This window comes from Pantherophis guttatus, chromosome 1 (assembly GCF_059756535.1).
Source record: "Pantherophis guttatus breed Tessera chromosome 1, ASM5975653v1, whole genome shotgun sequence".
NCBI classification, from domain to species: Eukaryota; Metazoa; Chordata; class Lepidosauria; order Squamata; family Colubridae; genus Pantherophis; species Pantherophis guttatus.
The window spans coordinates 12,231,586-12,255,725 of NC_142063.1; the positions used below are offsets into that span (position 1 = coordinate 12,231,586).

Here is a 24,140-nt window from a genome sequence, read left to right on the forward strand (position 1 = left end):
GTGTAGCTTGCCCTCGACTTACAACAGTTCGTTTAGTGACCGTTGGGAATTTTCAAGGGCAGAAAAGTGACTTATCTCCATTTTTAGGACCGTGGCAGCATCCCCTGGGGGTGGGGGGTGTCACGTGATTTTCATTCGGCCGCCTGACAACTGACTCGTATTTATGACGGTTGCAGAGTGTCCCGGGGGTTGTGCGAGCCCCTTTTTGTGGCCAAGCAAAGACAAAGAGGGAGCCAGATTCGCTTAACAACGGTGTTAGTAATTGAAGAACTGCAGGGATAGCACTTAGCAAATGTGGCGGGAAAAGTCATAACGTGCGGCAAAACTCACTAAATGAATGTCTTGCTTAGCAAACATACATTTTGGGCTCAGTTGTGCTCGTAAGTTGAGGATTCCCTTTACCTAGATGCCTAAATTGTCTCCCTCCCTCTCTCCCCCTTTCTCTCTCTTTCTCTCTCTCCCCCTCCCTCCCTCCCTCTCTGTCTTTCTCCCTCCCCCCTCCACCTCTCTCTTTCTCTCTCTCCCCCTCCCTCCCTCCCTCTCTGTCTTTCTCCCTCCCCCCTCCACCTCTCTCTTTCTCTCTCTCTCTTTCTCTCCCTTCGCCCTCTCTCTTTCTCTCCCTCCGCCCTCTCTCTTTCTCTCTCTCTCTCTCCCTCCCTCTCCCTCCCTCTCTCTCTTTCTCTCTCCCTCCCTCCCCCTCTCTTTCTCTCTCCCTCCCCCTCCCCCTCTCTCTTTCTCTCTCTCTCCCTCCCTCCCTCCCTCTCCCTCTTTCTCTCCCTCCCCCTCTCCCTCCCTCCCTCTCCCTCTCCCTCCCTCTCTCTCTCTCTCTCCCTCCCTCCCTCCCCCTCTCTCTTTCTCTCTCTCCCTCCCTCTCCCTCCCCACTCTTTCTCTCTCCCTCCCTCCCTCTCTCCCTCTCTCCCTCTCTTTCTCTCTCCCTCCCTCCCCCTCTCTCTTTCTCTCTCTCTCCCTCCCTCTCCCTCCCCCCCTCTTTCTTTCTCTCTCTCTCTCCCTCCCTCTCTCTCTCTTCCCCCCTCCCTCCCTCCCCCCCTCTCATTTTCCACCTCATTTTGGAGGAGCTTGTGAATTCCTTTCAAATTCCTCAAATTCCTTGAGTTCAGGTTGTGGCGGGAGGTGGTGGATGGGGCAGTTATGGCTGCTCAGAGATATTTCTATCGCTCTGACAGCCCAGCCGCACCTGGCAGCTGTTCTCGTTTCCCAAGAGATTCCCTCCGCAGGTCCTTTCCTTCGGGCTGCGTGGAAGCGTGGGAGGCTGCCGAGAGCGGGAGAAATGAATGTGGCGGGAAAGGAGGGGGAGTCTTCACACCCCACCCCTTGCCCAGCTCTCTGCCAAATAGGTATAAGCACCACTTCCCCCCTCTCTTCCTCCCCCTCCCCCTCCTTTTTGCTTTTCTTTCCTTTCTTTCTTCCACTTTCCCCTTCTTCTTTCCCCTTTTCCTTTCCCCTTCTTTCTTTCTTTCTTTCTTTCCTTCCTTCCTCCCTTTCCCGTTCCTTCTTTCCTTCTTCTTTCTTTCCTTCCTTCCTCCCTGCCTCCCTTCCCCTTCTTTTCTTCCCTTCCTTCCTTCTTTCCTCCCTCCCTACCTCCCTCTCTGTCTCTTTCTCTCTCTTGCTTTCTTCTCTCCCTCATTTTCTTCCTTCCTTCCTCCACCTCCTACTTTTCCTGTTTCCTCCTTTCCTCCCATCTTCCTTCCTCCCTCCCTCCCTTTCCCTTCCCTTTCCCTTTCCCCTTCCTCTCTCCCTCCCTCCCTCTCTTTCTGTCTCTTTCTCTCTCTTGCTTTCTTCTCTCCCTCACTTTCTTCCTTCCTTCCTCCGCCTCCTACTTTCCTGTTTCCTCCTTTCCTCCCATCTTCCTTCCTCCCTCCCTCCCACCCTTTCCTTTTCCTTTTCCCCTTCCTTCCTTCCTCCCTCCCTCCCTCCCTTTCTGTCTCTTTCTCTCTCTCTCGCTTTCTTCTCTCCCTCACTTCCTTCCTTCCTTCTCCACCTCCTACTTTCCTGTTTCCTCACTCCCTTCCTCCCATCTTCCTTCCTTCCTTCCTTCCTTCCTTCCCTCCCTCCCTCCCTCCCTCCCTCTCTGTCTCTTTCTCTCCCTTGCTTTCTTCTCTCCCTCATTTTCTTCCTTCCTTCCTCCACCTCCTACTTTCCTGTTTCCTCCTTTCCTCCCATCTTCCTTCCTTCCTCCCTCCCACCCTTTCCCTTCCCTTTCCCTTCCCTTTTCCCCTTCCTTCCTCCCTCCCTCCCTCCTTCTCTTTCTGTCTCTTTCTCTCTCCCTCGCTTCCTTCCTTCCTTCCTCCACCTCCTACTTTCCTGTTTCCTCACACCCTTCCTCCCATCTTCCTTCCTTCCTTCCCTCCCTCCCTCCCTCCCTTTCTGTCTCTTTCTCTCTCTCTCGCTTTCTTCTCTCCCTCACTTTCTTCCTTCCTTCCTCCACCTCCTATTTTCCTGTTTCCTCACTCCCATCTTCCTTCCTTCCTTCCTTCCTTCCTTCCTTCCTTCCTTCCTTCCCTCCCTCCCTCCCTCCCTCCGTCCCTCCCTCCCCATCAAATTGAATGAGAAACAACAGGGAGAAAATACAAATCAATCTTCCTGCAGGGCACCTTCAAAAAAATAATCATCATCATTTCACCATCTCTCAGGCTACTCTTGTTTGGGCCCAGCTAAGAGGCTTCTTTTGCCCCGCCTGTTTTATAAAATTGTTCTGCTTCATGTGGTGTTTTTTTTTTCCCCTCCCACCAGTTCAAAGCATTCTTGGCTTTTATTTTCCTTGGCACCAAAGGAGGCTGCACATGGTTGAGTTCCCTTTTCTCTGTTGACACTGAGGGAAAGCAAGAAAGACAAAGCAGAAAACCTGCTCAGGCCTTTCACACATTCCCCAGAAATGAAATCAGCCATCCATTGTTTGGTAGATCTCCAGATGTTCGAATTCAACTTCCAGAAGAGCCCAAAGAATTCTAGAGATTTAAGATCCAACATCTAGGGAGGGTACCACTTGGGAAGAGGCTGAATTTGATTATGAGATGTGTTCTTCTGCCTCTCTTAGTCCCAGATAGCAAACTAACAAGAGTTGGAAGGGGCCTTAGAGGTCTTCTAGTCCAACCCCCTGCTCAGGCAGGAGACCCTACACCATTTCAGACAAAGGGTTGTCCTATCTCTTCTTAGAAGCCTCCAGTGTTGGAGCATCCACAATTTCTGGAGGCAAGTTCTTACTGTTAGGAAATTTCTCCTTATTTCTAGGTTGCTTCTCTCCTCGATTAGTTTCCCCCCATTGCTAAGTGAGTATTGCTCCATTTTACGGTCTTCCTTGCCACAGGTGTTAAGTGAATCACTGCCGTTGTTAAGTTAGTAACGGTCGTTAAGTGAATCTGGCTTCCCTACTGGTCAAAAGGTCTCAAAAGGGGATCACATAACCCCTGGGACACTGCAACGGTCATAAAGATGAATCCGTTGCTAAGAAGTGGAGGGGTTTTGATCACGTGACCCCGGGGATGCCGCTGTAATGGTTGTTAAGTGTGAAAAACGGTCCTCGGCCACTTTTTTCAATGCCGTTGTCACTTGGAACGGTCACTAAACAAATGGTTGTAAGTCAGGGACTACCTGTATGAGATTACTTGTTCTCCAAAGCAGGGGTTTGCAACCGTGGCAATTTTAAGCCTGGCGGACTTCAACTCCCAGAATTCCCCAGCCAGCTAAACTAAGCTGGCTGGGGAATTCTGGGAGTTGAAGTCCGCCAGGCTTAAAGTTGCCAAGGTTGGAGACCCCTGCTCTAAAGACTCTTTGTCAGCTTTTCATTCTGCAATGGCTCAATCCAATCTTTTCTATTTTTAAAGCTCTACCTCTAATTTTTGCAGCGGTTCCCTATTGTGCCGAATATCTCGGCAAAACTGAAGGCATGAAACTATTTTTTTCCCCTCCCTTCCAGGACCTTCCTTCTGAGCACGGGAGCCCACTGTGCACCTCTGCTGCCCAGCTCCTGCCCAGCCAAAGGGGCTTTACGAACAGTCCAGTCTCGCTGGCATCCAGCCGCAGCCCAACACCTCTCAAAGGCAAGGACCTGAATTTGGTAAGTGGAAGGATGGTTATAACTCATGAACAAGTCTCTACGTGACTCCCCGCACTCCTTGAATGGATAGCTGATTTATCTTTTAGCAATAGCACTTAGATTTATATACTGCCCCCATGGTGTTTTACAGCCCTTTCTAAATGGTTTACAGAGTCAGCCTATTGTCCCCAACAATCTGGGTCCTCATTTTACCGTCCTCGGAAGGATGGAAGGCTGAGTCAACCTTGAGCCGGTTAGGATCGAACTGATGCAGTGGTGGGTTTCGCCCGGTTCCTCCTGGTTCCGCCAAGCTCGTAGCGGTGACAATATGACGTCACCGAACCGGTTCTGCCCCCCCGCCTCCCCTCCGTTATTCTTACCTTTTATTTGGCCCCACCCCCAATCTATTGCTACTTCCTGAGTCCCAGCTGATCAGCTAGAAGGAAAAAAACTGCTTAAACTCTTGCTGCGGGGCTTCAAAGGGCCGCCCTACAGCTGATCAGTGTTAAGAGGCAGTGTTGTGGTAGACCAATACCTCAAAAAACAAATGAGTAGACCGGTGCCTCCAAAAATAAATGGGTAGACCAGTGCCTCCCAAAACAAATGAGTAGACCAATGCCTGCAAAAGTAAATGGGTAGACCAGTGCCTCCAAAAACAAATGAGTAGACCGGTGCCTGCAAAAATAAATGGGTAGACCAGTGCCTCCAAAAACAAATGAGTAGACCGATGCCTGCAAAAATAAATGGGTAGACCAGTGCCTCCAAAAACAAATGAGTAGACCGATGCCTGCAAAAATAAATGAGTAGACCAGTGCCTCCAAAAACAAATGAGTAGACCGATGCCTGCAAAAATAAATGAGTAGACCAGTGCCTCCAAAAACAAATGAGTAGACCGATGCCTGCAAAAATAAATGAGTAGTCCGGTACAGCTCTGCAAGCAGTTAAAAGCCTGGTAGATCAGTACCTCTGCTAAATCCTAAAGAATTGTCACATGACCATAAAGCCACACCCACAAAGTAAGCCACGCCCACAGAACCGGTAGTAAAAAAAATTTAGAACCCACCCCTGAACTGATGGCTGTGAGCAGAGATAGCCTGTAGCACTGCATTCTAATCACTGTGGAGAGAGTATGTGTGTGTGAGAGAGATAGAGAGGGAGGGAGAGAGAGAAGAGAGAAGATAGACAGATTAAATGAAAGATGATAGATAGATAGATAGATAGATAGATAGATAGATATAGATAGATGATAGATAGATAGATAGATAGATAGATAGATAGATAGATGATAGATAGATAGATAGATAGATAGATATAGATAGATGATAGATAGATAGATAGATAGATAGATAGATAGATAGATGATAGATAGATAGATAGATAGATAGATAGATAGATAGATAGATAGATAGATAGATAGATAGATAATCAGATATATATTGATGGTTGTGCTCATTTGGTTCTATGAGGAAGTTATTTGGTCAATACAGCTTCAAGTTCAAAAGGTTGTTTTTATTATTTACAAATATATACATGCATATGATAATGAACAGGGTGTCCTGTTACATTTTTTTACCCTAACTGTATGACTCAGATGTTGAGAGGAGAGAGGAGTTCATGTGTTGTCTCGCTGAGAGATAGATGAGAGAGAGAGAGAGAAAAAAAGGGGAAGATATCCAAGTGGTTTCTAGGTAAGAGTCCAATAAGAGAGTTCATTGGCTGATATAGTCACATGTGATGTCTGTAAAGACTTAACCCCTTCTAGTCTCTGGTGCATCATATGCAGGCAATATCTGACATAGATAGATAGATAGATGGATGGATGGATGGATGGATGGATGGATGGATAGATAGATAGATAGATAGATAGATAGATAGATAGATAGATGATAGAAATAGCACTTAGACATATACCACTTCACAGTGCTTTTTAGCTTTTTCTAAGCGGTTTAGAGTCAGGCAATTGTCCCCAACAATCTGGGTTCTCATTTTACCAATGAAACGTCTTCAAAGAAAAACCGGGAAGTCCAGTTGCCTCCTGAAAAAGCACCTTTGGGACAACCGGGACCTGAGTGACTGAGAATCTCTACAGATTTTTAGTCCTTGACTAAATCCAGCAGGTTCTGACAGGTTCTGGAGAACCGGTAGCGGAAATTTTGAGCAGTTTGGAGAGCCGGCAAATACCACCTCTGGCTGGTCCCAGAGTGGGGTGGGAATGGAGATTTTGCAGTATCGTTCCCCTGCCACGCCCACCAAGCCACGCCCACGGAACCGGTAGTAAAAAAAAATTGGATTTCACCACTGCTCAGAACTATTCGTTTAGTGACTGTTCCAAGTTAACAATGGCGCTGAAAAAAGTGACTTATAACTCATTTTCACGGGACAGTTGCAGCATCCCTCTGGCCACAGGATCCAAATTGGCCCTGCTTGACAACTGGCATGTATTTATGATGGTTGCACTGTTTCCTGGGTTGTGTGATCATCACCCTTTGTGACCTTCCCAGCTGGCTGCCGACAAGCAAAGTCAATGGCGGAGGCCAGAGTCACTTAAGGACCACGCGATCCACTTAACGACGGCAGGGAATCGCTTAAGAACTCTGGCAAAAAAAAAAAAAAAGGCCGTAAAATGGTTCAAAGCTCACTTAACCATTGTCTAGCAATGGAAAATTTGGGCCCCGTTGTGGTCGTAACTCGAGGACTGCCTGTATCGCAAGGCAAAAAGATCTAAAAAGCAAACCACGTTGTGTTGGAGAATTACATCCAGACCGGTTTCCAACCTCCGTCCGCACAACTCCCTGGACGAATAAACCAGGTAGGATTGAGGTATTCTCAGCCTTGTCAAAAATCCAAACCCAGAAACTGGGGGAAAAAAAAGTGAATATTGCAGAGAAATGAAAAGGGGCAGCTGGCAAGACGGGGAGACCCAGACAAACAGACAGACAGACTGACAGACAGAGAACATCTGGGCTGGGAAGATGCTTTGCAATTCTCTGGCGCTAGTGACACCGGTTGCTAGGCTCCCTCTCTGCCTGTTTTCCCTTTTTCTTCCCTCCCCTTCCCCTTTCCCCCCTTTGGCTCTGCTGGGCTTCCCGTGCCCCCTCCTCAAAAGCTGGGGAGCTCCGTTAATTAGCAGCCCACTGAGGGCTTTGAATTCCAGGGAGGATTTTAATGTATAATTAATTGCTATTAGGGCAGGCGTGCAGAAGGGAAGGGAGGGGGAAGGGGAGGGCTGGCCAAGGAATCTGTGTGTTATTTCGTGTGTGTGAGAGAGAGAGAGAGAAAGAGAAGGAGAGAAAGAGAGAGCGAAGAGAAAAAGTGGGAGAGAAAGAGAGAGTGAAGAGAGAGAGAGAGAGAGAGAGAGTGAAAGAGACAAAGAGAAAGAGAGACAGAAAGAGAGAGAAAGAGAGAGACAGAAAGAGAGAGCGAAAGAGAGACAGAAAGAGAGATAGAGAGAAAGAGACAGCGAGAGGGAAAGAGAGATTGGGAGAGAGAGAGAGAGGAAAAGAGAAAAAGAAAGCGAGGAAAAAAGCTAGCGAGAGAAAGAGGGATATATATGTAGAGAGAAAGAGAGTGGAAAGAGAGAGTGAAAGAGACAAAGAGAAAGAGAGAGAGAAAGAGAGAGGCAGAAAGAGAGAGAGATAAAGAGGGAGAGAGAAGAGAAAAAGAGAGACAGAAAGAGACAGAGAAAGAGAGAGAGACAGAGAGAGACAGAGAGACGGGGAGAGGGAGAGAGAGGAAAAGAGAGAAAAAGAGAGAAAGAAAAGCTAGAGAGAGAAAGAGGGATATATATATAGAGAGAGAGAGTGAAAGAGACAAAGAGAAAGAGAGACAGAAAGAGAGAGGCAGAAAGAGAGAGAGAGAGAAAGAGATAGAGAGAAAGAGAGGGAGAGAGAAGAGAAAAAGAGAGAGACAGAAAGAGACAGGGAGAGGGAGAGAGAGGGAGAGACGGGGAGAGAGAGTGGGGAGGGAAGGGAGGGAGGGAGGGAGGGAGGGAGGGAGGGAGAGAGAGAGAGAGAGAGAGAGAGAGAGAGAGAGAGAGAGAGAGAGAGAGAGAGAGAGAGAGAGAGAGAGAGAACCAGAGTACCAGACCATCTGAGCTGGCTTGGGGACTAAAAGGGAAAAAAACAGGAAAAAGTGGGGATCAATTTTGCAGCCCGGTTTCTCGCCCCTCCCCCTTAATTTCTTATTTTGTAGCCTGGGAGAACCCCTCTCTCCTTTCCAAGGTTGCTCACCCCCCCTCCCCTCTTTCTTGATGGGTACAAACAGTGTCAAGATTCAGTCGCTTTATTGCCTTCTAGCTTCTATCGCTATTCAACTATTCAACGGAAAAAAAAGTGGGGGGGGGAGAAGGGTGGAATGTGTAGGGAGGAAACGGAATGCCAAGACTTCGTTCACGGACCATGAGGGCCTCCAAAAACGCCAAGGTCACCCCTGCAGGTGCTCGACGGAGAAATGGACTGTCGTCCCCATAACGGCAACAAAAAAGTGTTATAATTGGACCATGTGAACGCCAGAGGGGGGCTTGCGTGGGGTCCTCGAATCTGGCTCGAAGCTCCTCCAGGAAGGCATCAACATTCCAGGGGCCAGCTGATTATTGGAACTACCAATTCGCCTGAACCGGTCCGAACCGGCAGCAGCCCACCACTGCAGATATGTAATATATCCACAGAGAAACAACACAGTCTAGTTGGGATGTATACATGTCCATGGTGAGAAAAAGGAATCCTGTGAGTTTTCCAGATGGATGGCCTAGGGAGCAAAGCTGTTACAGAATCTGGTAATCCTGCTCGAAATACTTTGAAACCTCCTCCCAGAGCGGAGCAACAGAAACAGATAGACCGTAAGGTGGGTGTGTGGGGTCTCTCACAACACTTTGAGCTCTAAGCACATCGCGCTTATAAGCAGCATCCTGAATAACTGGAAGCGAGCTTTCTATAATCTTCTCCGTTGTCCTCACCACTCTCTGTATGGACTTTCTACCTGAGGCGCGGCTGCCACCAAACCAAACAGTGATGCAGTTTGTTAAAACGCTCTCAATCGTACCTCTGTAAAAAGTGGCCAGGACAGAAAGAGAAAGATGTGCTCTCCTCAATCCGAAGGTGAAGGCAATATTTAGAGTGGGAAGCCCCACGAAACCAGAAGACAACTACAGAGCTTCTTGGTCTTCACCCGCTCGCAAGTTTATTTATTTATTTTATTTTACTTCAAATTTATATACCGCCCTTCTCCCTGGGGACTCAGGGCAGTGTACAGCCAGATAAAAACACATAATACAAACATTAAGAACAGATTAAAAGGAAATATCTCAATTTGTCCCAAAATTTAAAAAACATACGAATTTAAAATCATTTAAAAGGATTTGTTAGGCCAGCCCGGCTTGTTGGAAAAGGAAAGTTTTAAGGGCACGGCGGAAGGCACGGAGGTCTTGGATTCTCCTTATCTCTGGGGGCAGCTGATTCCAGAGGGTGGGTGCCCCCACAGAGAAGGCCCTCCCCCTGGGGGTCACCAGCCTGCATTGCTTGGTTGATGGCACCCCGAGGAGGCCCTCTCTGTGGGAGCGCACGGGTCGATGGGAGGTCGTTGGTGGCAGAAGGCGGTCTCGAAGATAACTAGGTCCTATGCCATGGAGCGCTTTAAAGGTGGTAACCAACACCTTGAAGCGCACCCGGAAGACCACTGGGAACCAGTGCAGCTCGCGCAGGAGCGGTGTTATGCGGGAGCGCCATGCAGCTCCCGTAATTACCCGCGCGGCTGCATTCTGGACCAGAGTTCATTCCCGTTCACAAAAAGCCACTGCCCATCACTGAGCTACTAAAAATGGGAAGAAGAGGGATAAAGCCCAAACCGACCAGCCTCTTAATTGGACTATGAAATGTCAAGCGGCTTTCAAAAAGCTGAAACGATTCTTGGTGGAGGAACCGACCCTTAAGCACCCTCAAACCCAGAGGAGCCCTTTGTAATACAGGCTGACACTGGTGATGTAGCGGTGGGGACCAGCCGGTTCGCACCGGTTCAGGCAAACCGATTGTTAAATTACCCCCCCCCGGCTGTCAATGCAATGGCGAAATGGGCAACGGAGTGACTGGCGTGAGGGAAGGAGAAGGCCGCTTTCCCTCTTTCTTCTCCCTGCTCCTCCTCCTTCCCTCGTGACGGCTGCTCTGTTCCTGTATCTCCATTGCAGCGCAGCGCCCAGGATCCACTTTGATAGCGGGGTGGGGGGTTGGGCTTTTAAATGTTACAACCAGTTCACTCAGGGTCAGGTTGGCCGTCGTGGTGGAGCTGGAAGACGGGGATGGCCCACGCTTCCCATGACAGCCAACCTGACCCTGGCCAAACCGGTTGTTAAATTATTTGAATCCCACCACTGCAGGGGTGGTATTCACTTACATTCGCTACGGTTCGCAAATGTGAGCACACACGCCACCTCCGCACATGCACAGGGCAGGGGTGGGTTCTTCTTAACTTTACTACCGGTTTGCAATGGGGCCGCACGCGTGCTCTCGCTATGCTTGCGCACGCTCTTCTTCGCAAGCACAGAAGCTTCTGCGTAATCACAGAAGCTTCTGCGTAAGCACAGAAGCGTTTTGATGATGTCAGGGTCAGTGGGCGGAGCCTCCCGCTGGTTTTACTACGGGTTCTATAGAACCGGTGCAAACCGGGGGCAACCCACCACTGGCGCAGGGGCCTTCCACGCATGCACAGAGCGTCAAAACCTTGGATAAATGGGATGTGATTACATCCGGGCGGGTGGGCGGAGCCACCCGCAGCTGCCTCTACCAGTTTGTTCGAACCAGATAGAACCGGCTGAATACCATCATTACACCTCTGGGGCCATCCTGCTCCAGTGGAATGCGGAAGGGGAAGCTCTAACCCTGCGCTTACTACACCTCTCGGAAGCTGATTGATACTGAAAGACGTTGAGCGGTGGGCGCTGCTGACCTGGAGGCACTTTTGAGAGGGCAGCACAGGGATCAAATACGCACTCAGAGCCGCATCCCTGCTGTGCAGATTCGATCGATGGCTGCTGGCAAGATTGCAGCAGTTGTAAACCTTGGGAGCGGTGGGAAAATAGAGCGGCGTCGATTGGGCTGCCTAACCCATCAGTCCCAGCCAAGACAAGGAGGCAAAGATGGGATTGGGAATAAATTTCCCCTGAATTAAAAAAAAACAGTCCTGCGGTGCGGGACCAACAGAATGGGGTTCGATAGAAGCCAGGGGAATGTAGACTGTGGGGTGTTTCCTCTTTTCAAGGCATGTTTCTCCCCAATCTGGCACTCTAGACTTCAGGTCCCATCATTCCCAGCCTGGTTCTAATCTATCCAGGGTGTAGCAGGTGGCAGGAGGACTATAAAAATCAGGGTTCAGCTAGCCAGTTCCTTAGTCAGCATCGATGATGGACTTCAACTCCCAGAATTCCCCAGCTAGCATTGCGGAAAATTGAAATCCACATTTCAACGAATTGCCAAATTTGGAAAACCTGATCGCTGAGGAATTCTGGGAGTTGAAGTCCACGTGGTGACTGGGGAATTCTGGAAGGTGAAGTCCAAAAATGTGGGCTAAGGAATGCTGGGAGTTGAAGTCCATAAATGCAGGCTGGGAAATTCTGGGATTTCAAATCCACAAATGCTGGCTGGGGAATTCTGGGGGTCAAAGTCCCCACGTCCTGTTCCCGAAAGTAACCAATACGATAATTCAATCAGGATAGAAAGGTAAGATACCCTCCTCCATAATCTGTCCCATTCAGGTAGACTATCATAGATCCTGGAAGTTCCATCAAACGAACTGATAAAACCTTTGGCGCACTTCAGTATTTAAATTAACCCTTTCTTTCCAGAATGAAACCAATCCAGCTCCTTGCAAATCAGCCAGCTTGTCTCCAGTCTCCGAAATACTCACTCCCCGACCGGGCTCGAGTTACGTGCCACAGATTGCAAAACCATCCACCACCGATGTTATCAGTGAGTCATTGATTTAATTTCTCGCTTTCTGCTTCAGTAATTTCTGCCGGTCTCTGTATATCAATCTTGCTGTTTGCCAAGGTCATCGGAATAAGGATGGCATCTGCTGTACCCTGAGCTGGGTAAATTTTAGGGTGGGTGGGATGGGCCCAGTGGTGGGATTCAGCCGGTTCGGGCCGGTTCGGGAGACCCGGTTGTTAAATTGCTGGCTGGCCCGGAACCAACCTTTCCAGGAGTCCCCACGTGCCCCGTTTTTGCTCCCTCCCCCAAAATGCTCCCTCCTTCCAGCCACTGGTGGTGGGGTCCCTGATGTGAGAACATGCAACCTTTTTTGACTCCTGCAGAACTTTTGGCATGCTCAGAAGTTGCTTAAACGTCCAGGTAGTTTTCTCTGACTTACAACCATTTGTTTAGTGACCGAAGTTTACAACGGCACCGAAAAAGTGACCGATGATCGTTTTTCACTCTTACGACCGTTACAGCATCCCCGTGCTCAACACAGATGCTTGGCAACTGACTCATATTTACGACGGTTGCAGTGTCCCCGGGGTCACGCGATCCGCTTTTGCGACTTTCTGACAAGCGACATCGATGGGGAAGCCATATTCGCTTAACAACGGGGTTATTGTATGAGCAACTGCAGTGATTAACATGTGTGACAAGCGGTGGGATTCAGCCGGTTCGGATCAGATTGGGCGAACCGGTAGTAGCGACCTGTGGGTGGCCTGCCCCGCCCACCCACCCCAACAGTATGCCGTCCTATTTAGCCATGTTTTTTAAGCCGAGTGCATGTGTGCAAGCCACATGCGTGAGCAAAGTGCATGTATGGAAGGACCCGCGGACCCACATTTTCAGTGCTGGGCAAATTGGTTGTTAAATTTTGTGAAGCCCACCTCTGGTGACCAAAAAAGGTTGTAAAACGGGGCAGAACTCACTTAACAGCTGTCTCGCTTAGCAACGGAATTTTTGGGACTCAATTGCGGTCGTAAGACGAGGACTACTTGTATTCTGTTTCTCTGAAAGGAACAAACCTCTTCTTTTTCCTTTCTCTCTAAAAACAGCCTTGCGGAGTCCGCTGAATTCTTTCACCAGCCATTTTGGTTCGTCCTTTGGGGTGATGCCTCACGCTACCCTCAATGGTGAATTGTCTGCACCGAGTTCCTATATCAGCATCCATCTTTCTGCAGGCCCCGGAGGATACGGACGGTCTCCTCTGGTGAGCATCGGGGCAGTCTTCCGAACTGGGTTTTTAAAAAAGGGAGGGGGGAGACTGAGATGAAACCCAGTTAGGTCAAATTATCTGACAACCATTCATCTGCGAGAAGAAAAATAGCCAGTGGCCATCCCCCAGTCCAGAGGTAGCAGGTGCCTCAGAATAATGTACCAAAAGAAATGTTTCTCAACCTGGGCAATTTTAAGACTTCAACTCCCAGAATTCCTCAACCGGCATGGGGGAGTATTGATGATCTTTGCTGGCCCCTTCGCCACGGGAAGGGATTATTATTATTATTATTATTATATTATTATTATTATTAATTGAATTTGTATACCGCCCTACTCCCGAAGGATTCAGAGCGGTGAACAGCCAAATAAAATACATATAATACAAATGTTAAAAAACCATTAAAATACAATTAAATAATTGGCCCGAAAAACGAAATTTAAAACACCCTAATTTATAAGACAAATTTAAAATTTAAGAATTTTAAAAAGTTTAAAAAGTTTAAAAGAGAGGTTAGGCCAGGCTGGCCTGCTGGAAAAGAAATGTTTTGATGGTACGGCAGAAAGCACGCAGGTCCGGGATCCTCCGTATCTCCGGGGGGAGCTCGTTCCAGATGACGGGTGCCCCCACAGAGAAGACTCTCCCCCTGGGGGCCGCCAGTCGACATTGTTTGGCCGACGGCACCCTGAGGAGCCCCTCTCTATGGAAGCGTACTGGTCAGTGAGAGGCCACTGGTGGCAGAAGGTGGTCCCGTAGATATCCCGGTCTTAAGCCATGGAGCGCTCTAAAGGTAGTAACCAGAACCTTGAAGCGCACCCAGAAGACCACTGGGAGCCAGTGCAGCTCGCGCAGGAGGGGGGTCACATGGGAGCACCTCGTCACTCCCATAACCACCTGCGCGGCCGCATTCTGGACCAGCTGGAGCCTCCGGGTGCTCCTCAAGGGGAGCCCCATGTAGAGAGCATTGCAGTAGTCCAGGCGGGAAGTGACGAGGGCATGAGTGACCGTATTTAACGAGTCCCGATCCAGAAAGGGACGCAACTGGCGAATCAGGCGAACCTGATAAAACGCCCTCCCGGCCACAGCCGTCAAGTGCTCTTCTAAAGACAGCTGTGAGTCCAGGAGGACCCCCAAGTTGCGAGCCCTCTCCGTGTGGGCCAATGACTCGCCCCCAATAGTCAGTGATGGCACCAACTGACTATATCGGGATGTCGGAAACCACAGCCACTCGGTCTTGGATGGGTTGAGCCTGAGTCTGTTCCTCCTCATCCAGATCCGTACAGCCTCCAGGCACCGGGACATCACTTCAAGGGATGACTTTATGATTCTTAGTGTTCCCTTCTACTTTATAATTCCCGAAACAGGGCAAAGTAGCAGGTGTCTCAGAATAATGCCTAGCAGGGCTGACTGGGGAATTCTGGGAATTGAAGTCCACAAGTCTTCAAGTGGCCAAGGCCCTTCATCACGAGGAGGGGTGGACCAGTGGTGGGTGGCTCCCGGTTCGCACCGGTTCGGGAGAACCGATAGTAGCTGTGGCGGGAGGCTCCGCCCACCCGTCCGGAAGTCATCAAATACGCTCTGCGCATGTGCGAGAGAAGCAAGTACGTGCGCACGAGCGAACCGGTAGCAAAAGTAAGTAAAACCCACCATTGGGGTGGACTCGATCTTTCTTGTTCCCTTCAACTTTACAACTCGGAGACAGGGAAGTAGCAGGCGTCTCAGAATAATGGCTAACGGAGCTGGCTGGGGGATTCTGGGCGTTGAAGTCCACACCCATCTTAAAGCGGCCAAGTTTGAAAAAAAACACTGCGATACAACATCAAACCGAGGCCTTTTGCTTCTTCTTTTAAGGAAGACGCGAGGCCCTAGTCCTCATGGTTTTGAGTGTATTAATCCATTTGATTTACGCCTCTTGTCTTTCTGCTTGGGTGAGTGTTCACGTTGGCTGAGGGGACGAATTAAGGGAGAACAGGGAGGATTGTATTGCAGTGGGTTGGCGCTTTGTCAATATATACAATTTTGTACTTTTCCGTACTGAGCCTGCACTAGTCGTTTCTACGGCATCAAAGCTGAGCGTTAAACTGGAAAGCTTCCAAATCTGAAACAGATTTTCATCACAAGTCCCAGCTGATCCCCGATTCCTTCCTTGGTTTCCCCAGGTGGCTTTTGAATCGCACCCACATTTGCGGGGATCGCCCCCCTCGGCCTCCCTCCCTGCTATTTCCAGCAGCAAGCCGTAAGTCGGGTTTCCTGGTTGGGAGGAGGAAAAAAAAAATATATTGTGATTTTTCTCGGTGATTGCAAGCCTGGGCAGGATTTTATCTATTTTATTTATTTCCTTCTGTGCTTATTTCTATCTTGCCCAGAGGCAACTCTAGAAGGTTTACCACCAATAAAACCAAAAAGATAAAAGACATTAAAACATTAAAATAATAACGTAACATTGATTAATTTTTGTGAGATTTAGGATAGGGATCTCCAGAGTCTTTCAATCAGGCAGCCTTTTATCAGTAAAACAAGAAATACAAGTACGTGGAGTCCTTGACTTATAGCCAGAGGTGGGTTTCAGCAGGTTCTGACCAGTTCTGGAGAACCGGTAGCGGAAATTTTGAGTAGTTCGGAGAACCCATAGTAAAAATTCTGACTGGCCCCGCCCCCATCTATTTTCTGCCTCCTAAGTCCCAGCTGATTGGGAGGGAATGGGGATTTTGCAGTAACCTTCCCTGGAGTGGGGTGGGAATGGAGATTTTACAATATTCTTCCCCTGCCACACCCACCAAGCCACGCCCACCAAGCCACACCACGCCCACCAAGCCACGCCCACAGAACCGGTATTAAAAATATTTGAAACCCACCACTGCTTACAGCAGTTTGTTTCGTGACCTATCAGTTACAACAGCACTGAAAAAATGTGATTTATGACCATTTTACAGTTACGACGTTTGCAGCATCCCCATCGTCACATGCTCAAAATTCAGACGCTTGGCCACTGACTCATATTTATGACGGTTGCAGTATCCCGGAGTCCTGCGATCCCCTTTTGCGAGCTTCTGACAAGGGGGAAGCCAGATTCATGTAACCACTGTGTTACTCACTTAACACCTGCCGTGATTCACTTAACAACTGTGGCAAGAAAGGTCGTAAAATGGGGCGAGGTTCCCTTAGCACAGAGGTCTTCAGATATGGCAGCTTTAAGACTCGTGGACTTCAACTCCCAGAATTCTCCAGCCAGCTATGCTATGCTATGCTGGCTGGAGAATTCTGGGAGTTGAAGTCCACGAGTCTTAAAGCTGCCATGTTTGAAGATCTCTGCCTTAGCAATTATCTCGCTTAGGCACACATCCATTTTGGGCTCAGTTGTGGTCGTAAGTCCGAGGACTAGCTTGTAATAGCAGTTAATTCTCTGATCCTGACAGGGCCTATTCCTTCCACGTAAGCGCTGACGGGCAGATGCAGCCGGTGCCCTTCCCTCCCGACGCCCTGATCGGCTCCGGCATCCCCCGCCACGCCCGCCAGCTCCACACGCTCTCCCACGGCGAGGTGGTCTGTGCCGTCACCATCAGCAATTCCACCCAGCACGTCTACACGGGGGGCAAAGGCTGCGTCAAGGTCTGGGACGTGGGGCAGCCGGGCACCAAGACCCCCGTGGCGCAGCTGGACTGCCTGGTACGTACAAGGAAGATTCTTTTTACGACGGTCTGAAAATCCGCCGCTGTTGTTATCATGTGCACCGTTATTTTGCACATCTGGGTGATTTGATCTAAGAAGGTTTTGTTATCCTTCAGGCAAGGATAATAAAGTTTCGACTGAGTTTTGGGTCGAAAATGGGATCGCTCCCTTGATATTTTCTTTGGTTTTCAGGATTCAGGTTTTCCGTATCAAGTAGCAGCTGTACTCATACAGCACTTAACAGAATAACAGAGTTGGAAGGGACTTTGGAGGTCTTCTAGTCCAACCCCCTGCTTAGACAGGAAACCCTACATCACTTCAGACAAATGGCTATCCAACATCTTAAAAATTTCCAGTGTTGGCGCATTTACAACTTCTGGTGGCAAGTTGTTCCACTGGTTACTTGTTCTCACTGTCAGGAAATTTCTCCTTAGTTCTAGGTTGCTTCTCTCCTTCGTTAGTTTCCATCCATTGCTTCTTGTCCTGCCCTCAGTTTTTTAAGAAGAAAGTTTTCAGGAAGTTTTTAAGGAAGAGATTGGACAACCATTTGTCTGAATTGGTGTAGGGTCCCTTCCAACTTGGTTATTCCTATTTTTTCCATTCCATTCCATTCCATTCCATTCCATTCCATTCCATTCCATTCCATTCCATTCCATATTTTCTATCCTATCCTATCCTATTCTATCCTATCCTATCCTATCCTATCCTATCCTATCCTATCCTATCCTCAATATGCGATTGGAGAGCTGTTTCTCCAGAATGCCATAGCAATGTTTCTCAACCTTGGCAGACGTGTGGTTTTTAAAACTCCCAGAATTCCCCAGCCAGCATAGAATTCTGGGAAGTGAAGTCCACGCATCTCCCAAGCCGCCAAGGTTGAAAAACACTGGTATAGATTCACACTTGCTCGAGCAGTGGGTTGGACTAAGAAGACCTCCAAGGTCCCTTCCGACTTCTGTTATTCTGTAAAATCAGCTTCCTCCAGTGCTTTCCCTTTAAAAAAAAGCTCGCCAAGTTTCTAGTCCTTAGCAGTGTAAAGATATTTTGAACGGGATTTGAGAGATGCCAGAGGTTAGGATGGTGGGAAGCTAGGCTATGGGGTTTATAATATAACTTTCCACCTTTCTCTCCCCCCAGAATCGAGATAATTACATCCGATCCTGCAAGCTACTTCCCGACAGCCGCAGCCTCATTGTTGGGGGTGAGGCCAGCACCTTGTCCATCTGGGACTTGGCGGCCCCCACGCCCCGGATCAAGGCCGAGCTGACCTCCTCCGCCCCGGCCTGCTACGCTCTGGCCATCAGCCCCGACGCCAAAGTCTGCTTCTCCTGCTGCAGCGACGGCAACATCGTGGTCTGGGATTTGCAGAACCAAACCATGGTTAGGTGAGAGCCATGATGTCTAATGTTAAGGATATTGTTGTTGTGTTACCAACCAGCAGAGTGTATGCACAAGGAAACGTTGCTGAGAGCAATGAATAAGAGTTATGCAAACTGGTTTATCAAAAGCTTACTTTATAGTAGAAAAACAGTCTCATAGTTTTTAAACAAATTCCAAGTCTTTGCCATTTAAATCAGTCCAGTAGTTACAGATATCTTCTTACTCAACAAACAGTAGTTGGTTAGAATAACAAACTCACTCTGGTTCACAAACCACGATGGTTGCAGATCCATCCAACGATGATTACAGATAACAACTCCTCTCAATGGTAGCTTATCATAGCAGCTTCATCATCAATGGCAGCATAGCATAGCAGCAACTGAACATGTTACAATACCTTGCTTAAATACTCTCACAACCAGTCATTATCTAATTACAGCATGACTCAGCATTAAAGTCGCATAATACATTTACAGATTAAAGTTACAGTACACATATATTGCCTGGACAACTGTTAGGCTCAAACCATATCCTAACATCTAATCTGGTATTTCCCAAGATAATTTTAGAAGTTTAGCGGCAGGATGCTAGTTTTGAACGCTGAGGAGGGAATGCAGGCAGCCTTATTGGTAGTCCTCAACTTACAACCATTTGTTTAGTGACCGTCCAAAGTTGCGACAACGCTGAAAAAAGTGACTCATGGACAGTTTTCACATTCATAACCATTGTCACCCTTTGCAGGCAGTTCCAGGGTCACACGGATGGGGCGAGCTGCATTGATATCTCCAATTATGGCACCAAACTTTGGACCGGCGGTTTGGACAACACCGTCCGGTGCTGGGACCTCCGCGAAGGCCGGCAGCTGCAACAACATGACTTCACCTCGCAGGTCAGCTGGGGAAGGGGTGGAGTCTTTTGATGGACAGCCTTTGAGTGGGTGGGATCAGTGGTGGCAACCAATCAGCCCTGGGAAAGAGCGGGATCTTGGTACACCGATATTGGACAAGCCGGTGATCCTCATTTAGCTATCACAATGGGACCGACAACTCCATCACTTACTTTCTTTCTCTTTCTTTCTTTCTTTCTTTCTTTCTTTCTTTCTTTCTTTCTTTCTTTCTCTTTCTTTTTCTTTCTTTCTTTCTGTCTTCTTTCTTTCTTTCTTTCTTTCTCTTTCTCTCTCTCTTTCCTTCCTTTCTTTTTCCTTTCTTCTTTCTTTCTTTCTCTTTCTCTCTCTCTCTCCGTTCCTTCCTTATTTCATTTTTCCTTTCTTCTTCTCTCCTTCCTTCTTTCTTTCTTTCTCTCTCTTTCCTTCCTTCCTTTTTCCTTTCTTTATTTTTTTCTTTCTCGATCTCTTTCTTTTTTTTCTCTCTCTTTCCCTTCCTTCCTTCTTTTTTCGTTTCCTTTCTTCTTGTTTCCTTCCTTCCTTCTTCCTTTCTCTCTTTTTCTCTTTCTCTTTCTTTCTTTTTCCTTCCTTCCTTCCTTCCTTCCTTCCTTCCTTCCTTCCTTCCTTCCTTCCTTCCTTCCTTCCTTCCTTCCTTCCTTCCTTCCTTCCTTCCTTCCTTCTCACCCATCTCCCTCCTTTCCCTCCAGATCTTCTCCCTGGGCTATTGCCCCACGGGAGAGTGGCTGGCGGTCGGGATGGAGAGCAGCAACGTGGAAATCCTCCACGTGACGAAATCAGAGAAGTACCAGCTGCACCTTCACGAGAGCTGTGTCCTCTCCCTGAAGTTCGCTTCCTGTGGTAGGTTGCGTGGGTAAGAAAGACGAGGCAGCTGGTGGAACTTACGAATCCCATCTGTCATCACCCTGGTTGCATTCGCACAACCCGCTTAGCAAAGTCACAGTCACACACCACAATAAAATGCAGGAACGTACAGGTGGTCCTTGACTTCCAACAGTTCACTTAGTGACCGTTTGAAGTTACAACTGAAAAAAGTGACTGAGGAGCATTTTTCACATGACTGTTGCAGCCTCCCCATGGTCACATCAATTACATTTGCATGCTTGGCAACTAACCCATATTTATGACAGTTGCGGTGTCCCTGAGTCATATGATTCCTTTTTGCGACCTTCTGACAAGCCAAGTCCGTGGGGAAGCCAGATTCACTTAACGGCCATTTTACTAATTTAACAACCGCAGTGATTCACTTAACAAATGCGGCAAGAAAAAAAATCGTAAAAAATGGGACAAAATTCACTGAACAAATTACTCACTTAGCAACATAAATATTACACTATACAGTAGAATTCAGTAGAGTTACTGCTCTGGGATAGAAGCTGTTTTTCAGCCTATTTGTCCTCGTTTTCATTATCCTGTACCGTCTGCCAGATGGTAATAGTTCAAAAAAAAGGCTGCCCAGGATGAGATGGATCTTTAAGAATGTTTTGAACTTTCTTAAGGCAGCAGGAGCCATAAAGCTCTTCCAAGGAGGGGAGAGGGCAACCAATAACCCTCTGGGCAATGGCGTTAAACCAGGGGTGGGTTCTAAAATGTTTTACTACCGGTTCTGTGGGCGTGGCTTATTTTTTATGTGTGGCTTGGTGGGGGGAGGGTAATGTGACTGGGTGGGTGTGGCCAACTTTTTTTTTTTTTTACTTTTAAAAGCATTTTTTTCTACAACCTTAAGAGGTTGCAGGAAAAAATGCTTTTAGAAGTTTAAAAAAAAAAAAAAAGGCTCTGATGAGGTGGGCGGAGTAAGCGAGCGGCGACTGGGCCGGGGACTGGTTCGGGGCATGGCCAGCCAATGTTATTACCGGTTCTCCGAACTACTACAAATTTTTACTACTGGTTCTTGTGAACCGGTGCGAACCGGGAGCAACCCGCCACTGCGTTAAACCCTCTGGAGTGCTGTCCTATCTGCCACTGTGCAATTAGCAAACCATATACAGGTGCAGTAAGTTAAAATACTCTCTACAGTGCAGCGGTAGAAGGCCACCAGCAATTTTTCATTCAGTTGTTGTTCCCTGAGAAGTCTCTGGTAGCATAATCTCTGCTGGGCTCTTTTGACGAGTGCTGCAATGTGAGCTCCCCAATGTGACGGAAGATTTCGGGAAAGGCAGAACTTTCACTTTTAAATCCGGGGGAAACCCGCGGGAACTTTCAGAGTCGGTTTTCACCCGTTTGTGCCAATATGATATCTCCAATAAAACTGTTCTTCGGGGAACATGCCTGCCTCGGAGTTCTGCTTTCAATGGAGTTATTACTTGGAACTCTGACACTTGTAACTTCAAGCGGTCACTAAATGGATGATTGTACATCGAGGGCAGGGGTGGGGCTGCTGGGGGTTCGCAGGGGTTCGGGAGAACCTCTAGCTAAGATGCTGTGCAGTTCGGAGAACCCCCAAATCCCACTCCTGGCTGGCCCCGCCCACCTCTCCCCTCCCCTCCCCTCCCCTCCCAGGAGTCCCCACGCAGCCCGTTTTGGATGCAGATTTTTGGATGCAGGAAAGTGCAGGGCATGCATGGAGGCTCAGAGAGGGCGAAAAATGGGCCTACCGGAAGTTTGGGAAAAATGGGCCCGTTTCCAGCCTCCAGCGGGCCTCTGGAACCTGGGGAGGCCGTTTTCGCCCTCCCGGAGGCTCCATGCATGCCCTGGAGCCCGGGGAGGGCAAAAATACCCCCCCCTGTTGTGGTGGCCATGCCCACCATGGCCATGCCCACCCAGCAACCGGGGAAAGAACCTCTTACTAAAATTTTTGAAGCCCACCCCTGATCGAGGACCCTTAAATGGCTCCCGGGACCTCAGAAGGCGCTCTCTCTCTCTCGCTTATCATCTGTAATTTTCGTGCACCCAGACCGGATCCCTTCTCTGTTTTTTCCTCTCCTCTCTCGCTGCAGGCAAATGGTTTATCAGCACCGGCAAAGATAATCTTCTTAACGCGTGGCGGGCTCCCTACGGTGCCAGCATCTTTCAGGTAATGGAGATTGAGGGTTGCACAGCTGCTGGCTGAAACTTTCACTCTCTGCAGAAAATACAAAATGATTGTGGGGGTTTCTGGATGGAAAGGAGACCCGTACGATTCAGCCAAGTTGGGTTTTTAAGAGGACCCATGTTGCAGTTTGGCTCGCTTGTTAGAGCTACCGTAGAAGACGTGTCCCAAAGGTGCTTTTTCTGGAGGCAACTGGACTTTCTGGTTTTTTTTCTTTTGGAGACGTTTCGCTTCTTCTCCAAGAAGCTTCTTCAGCTCTGACTGGATTGGTGGAGAATAGAAGGATTTATTCTCCTTGCAGACAGCTGGTCATTTGCATCCTTTGAGAGGGTCCTTGAAGCACTTGGAGGTTTACCTGTGTCCTCAGGATCACCTGAGTGGTACAAATGGTTCCTGTAGTCTGCAATTTATCTGGGAAGCTGCAGCTGGGAAGGTCACAAAGGGTGATGATCACACAAAAATTTGGGAGAACCATGACCTGGATGACTGAGAATCTCTACAGACTTTTAGCTATATAATTTGGGATGAACCCCCTTTGAATAGTGTAGGAGTAGGAATGGATTTCCAGAGGAAAAAAAATTGCAGACTACAGGAACCAGAAGCACCACTCAGCTGACCCTGAGGACACAGAGAAACCTCCAAGTAGCCTCAATGACTCTCAAAAAGGATGCAAATGACCAGCTGTCTGCAAGGAATATAAATCCTTCCATTCTCCATCATCCAGTCAGAGCTGAAGAAGCTTCTTGGAGGAGAAGCGAAACATCTTCAAAAGACAAAACAAGAAAGTCCAGTTGCCTCCTGAAAAAAAGCACATTTGGGACTAAGAAACTCTACAGACGCATAGAAGACGGGACTCCTCCTTCAGCACTAATATTCAGGCATCCTTGGCCTAACCATGGATATGCTATCAATTTAATTTAATTATTTAATTTAATTACTTAATTTAATTAATTTAATTTAATTATTTGTATCCTAACTCAAGGTGACTAATTTTTTTTTATTTTTTATTTATTTTAATTTGATTTATATGCCGCCCTTCTCCGGAGACTCAGGGCGGCTTACAGTGCGTTAAGCAATAGCTTTCATACTTTTATATATTTTATACAAAGTCAGCTTATTGCCCCCACAAACTGGGTCCTCAATTTACCTACCTTAGAAAGGATGGAAGGCTGAGTCAACCTTGAGCCTGGCAAGATTCGAACTTACTTTAATTGCAGACAGCTGGTGTTAAATTACAGTGCCTTGTCTGCAGAGCTATCTCAATTTATCTAATGCTATTCCCTCCTCCTATTTTTCCTGTAATAACAACCCGGTAAATTGAGTTGGGCTGAGAGAGAGGACCCAAAGTCACCCAGCCCTCTTTCATGCCTAAAGTGGGACTAGAATTCACCAACTCCTGGTCGGGCCAAAGTCACCCAGCTCTCGTTCTTGCCTAAGATGGGACTACAACTCACCATCTCCTGGTGATTGGTCCAAAGTCACCCAGCCAGATTTCGTGCTTAAGGCGCAGGACTAGAATTCCCCATCTCCAAGTGATTGGCTCAGTCACCTAGCTGGTTTTCATGCCTAATTTGGGACTAGAACTCAGCGTCTGCTGGTGATTGGCTCACAGTCATTCAGATGGTTTTCATACTGACGACAGGACTAGAACTCACCTTCTCCTGGTGATTGGTTTCTTCTCTATTTAAGAGTTTTGTCTAGTCATTAATGTACTAGGCTAAAAGCTGGGAGGCAGTGAATTCTAGTTCTGCCTTGGCCCTAAACGCCAGCTGGGTGACTTTGGACCAGTCGTGAGAAGGTGAGTTCTAGGTTGCCAAAAGAAGACACCAATAATTGGCGTTGCCAAGCAAGGTATCTTGTGAAAATCTGGCGAGTTTCCCAGTTGAACGTCCGCAGAATCAGTCCGTTTCTTCTCTTCATTTCTCTGCTT

At 48.0% G+C, this 24,140-nt stretch overlaps 1 protein-coding gene across 4 annotated transcripts in view; it reads left to right on the top strand.

Annotated features, from left to right (window-relative positions):
* TLE2 (TLE family member 2, transcriptional corepressor) overlaps positions 1–24,140 on the top strand; it is a 60,639-nt gene that overhangs the window by 35,236 nt on the left and 1,263 nt on the right. For 3 of the 4 annotated variants that reach the window (XM_087873300.1, XM_060681531.2, XM_087873269.1), the window contains 9 exons: positions 3,936–4,076; positions 11,887–12,010; positions 13,072–13,226; positions 15,392–15,468; positions 16,649–16,898; positions 18,039–18,286; positions 19,023–19,170; positions 19,872–20,022; positions 22,119–22,195. In XM_087873300.1, coding sequence (XP_087729426.1) covers positions 3,936–4,076; positions 11,887–12,010; positions 13,072–13,226; positions 15,392–15,468; positions 16,649–16,898; positions 18,039–18,286; positions 19,023–19,170; positions 19,872–20,022; positions 22,119–22,195 — 1,371 coding nt within the window. Of the gene's footprint in view, positions 1–3,935; positions 4,077–11,886; positions 12,011–13,071; positions 13,227–15,391; positions 15,469–16,648; positions 16,899–18,038; positions 18,287–19,022; positions 19,171–19,871; positions 20,036–22,118; positions 22,196–24,140 lie in introns of all 4 variants that reach the window. The other variant, XM_087873342.1, reaches the window with a different exon arrangement.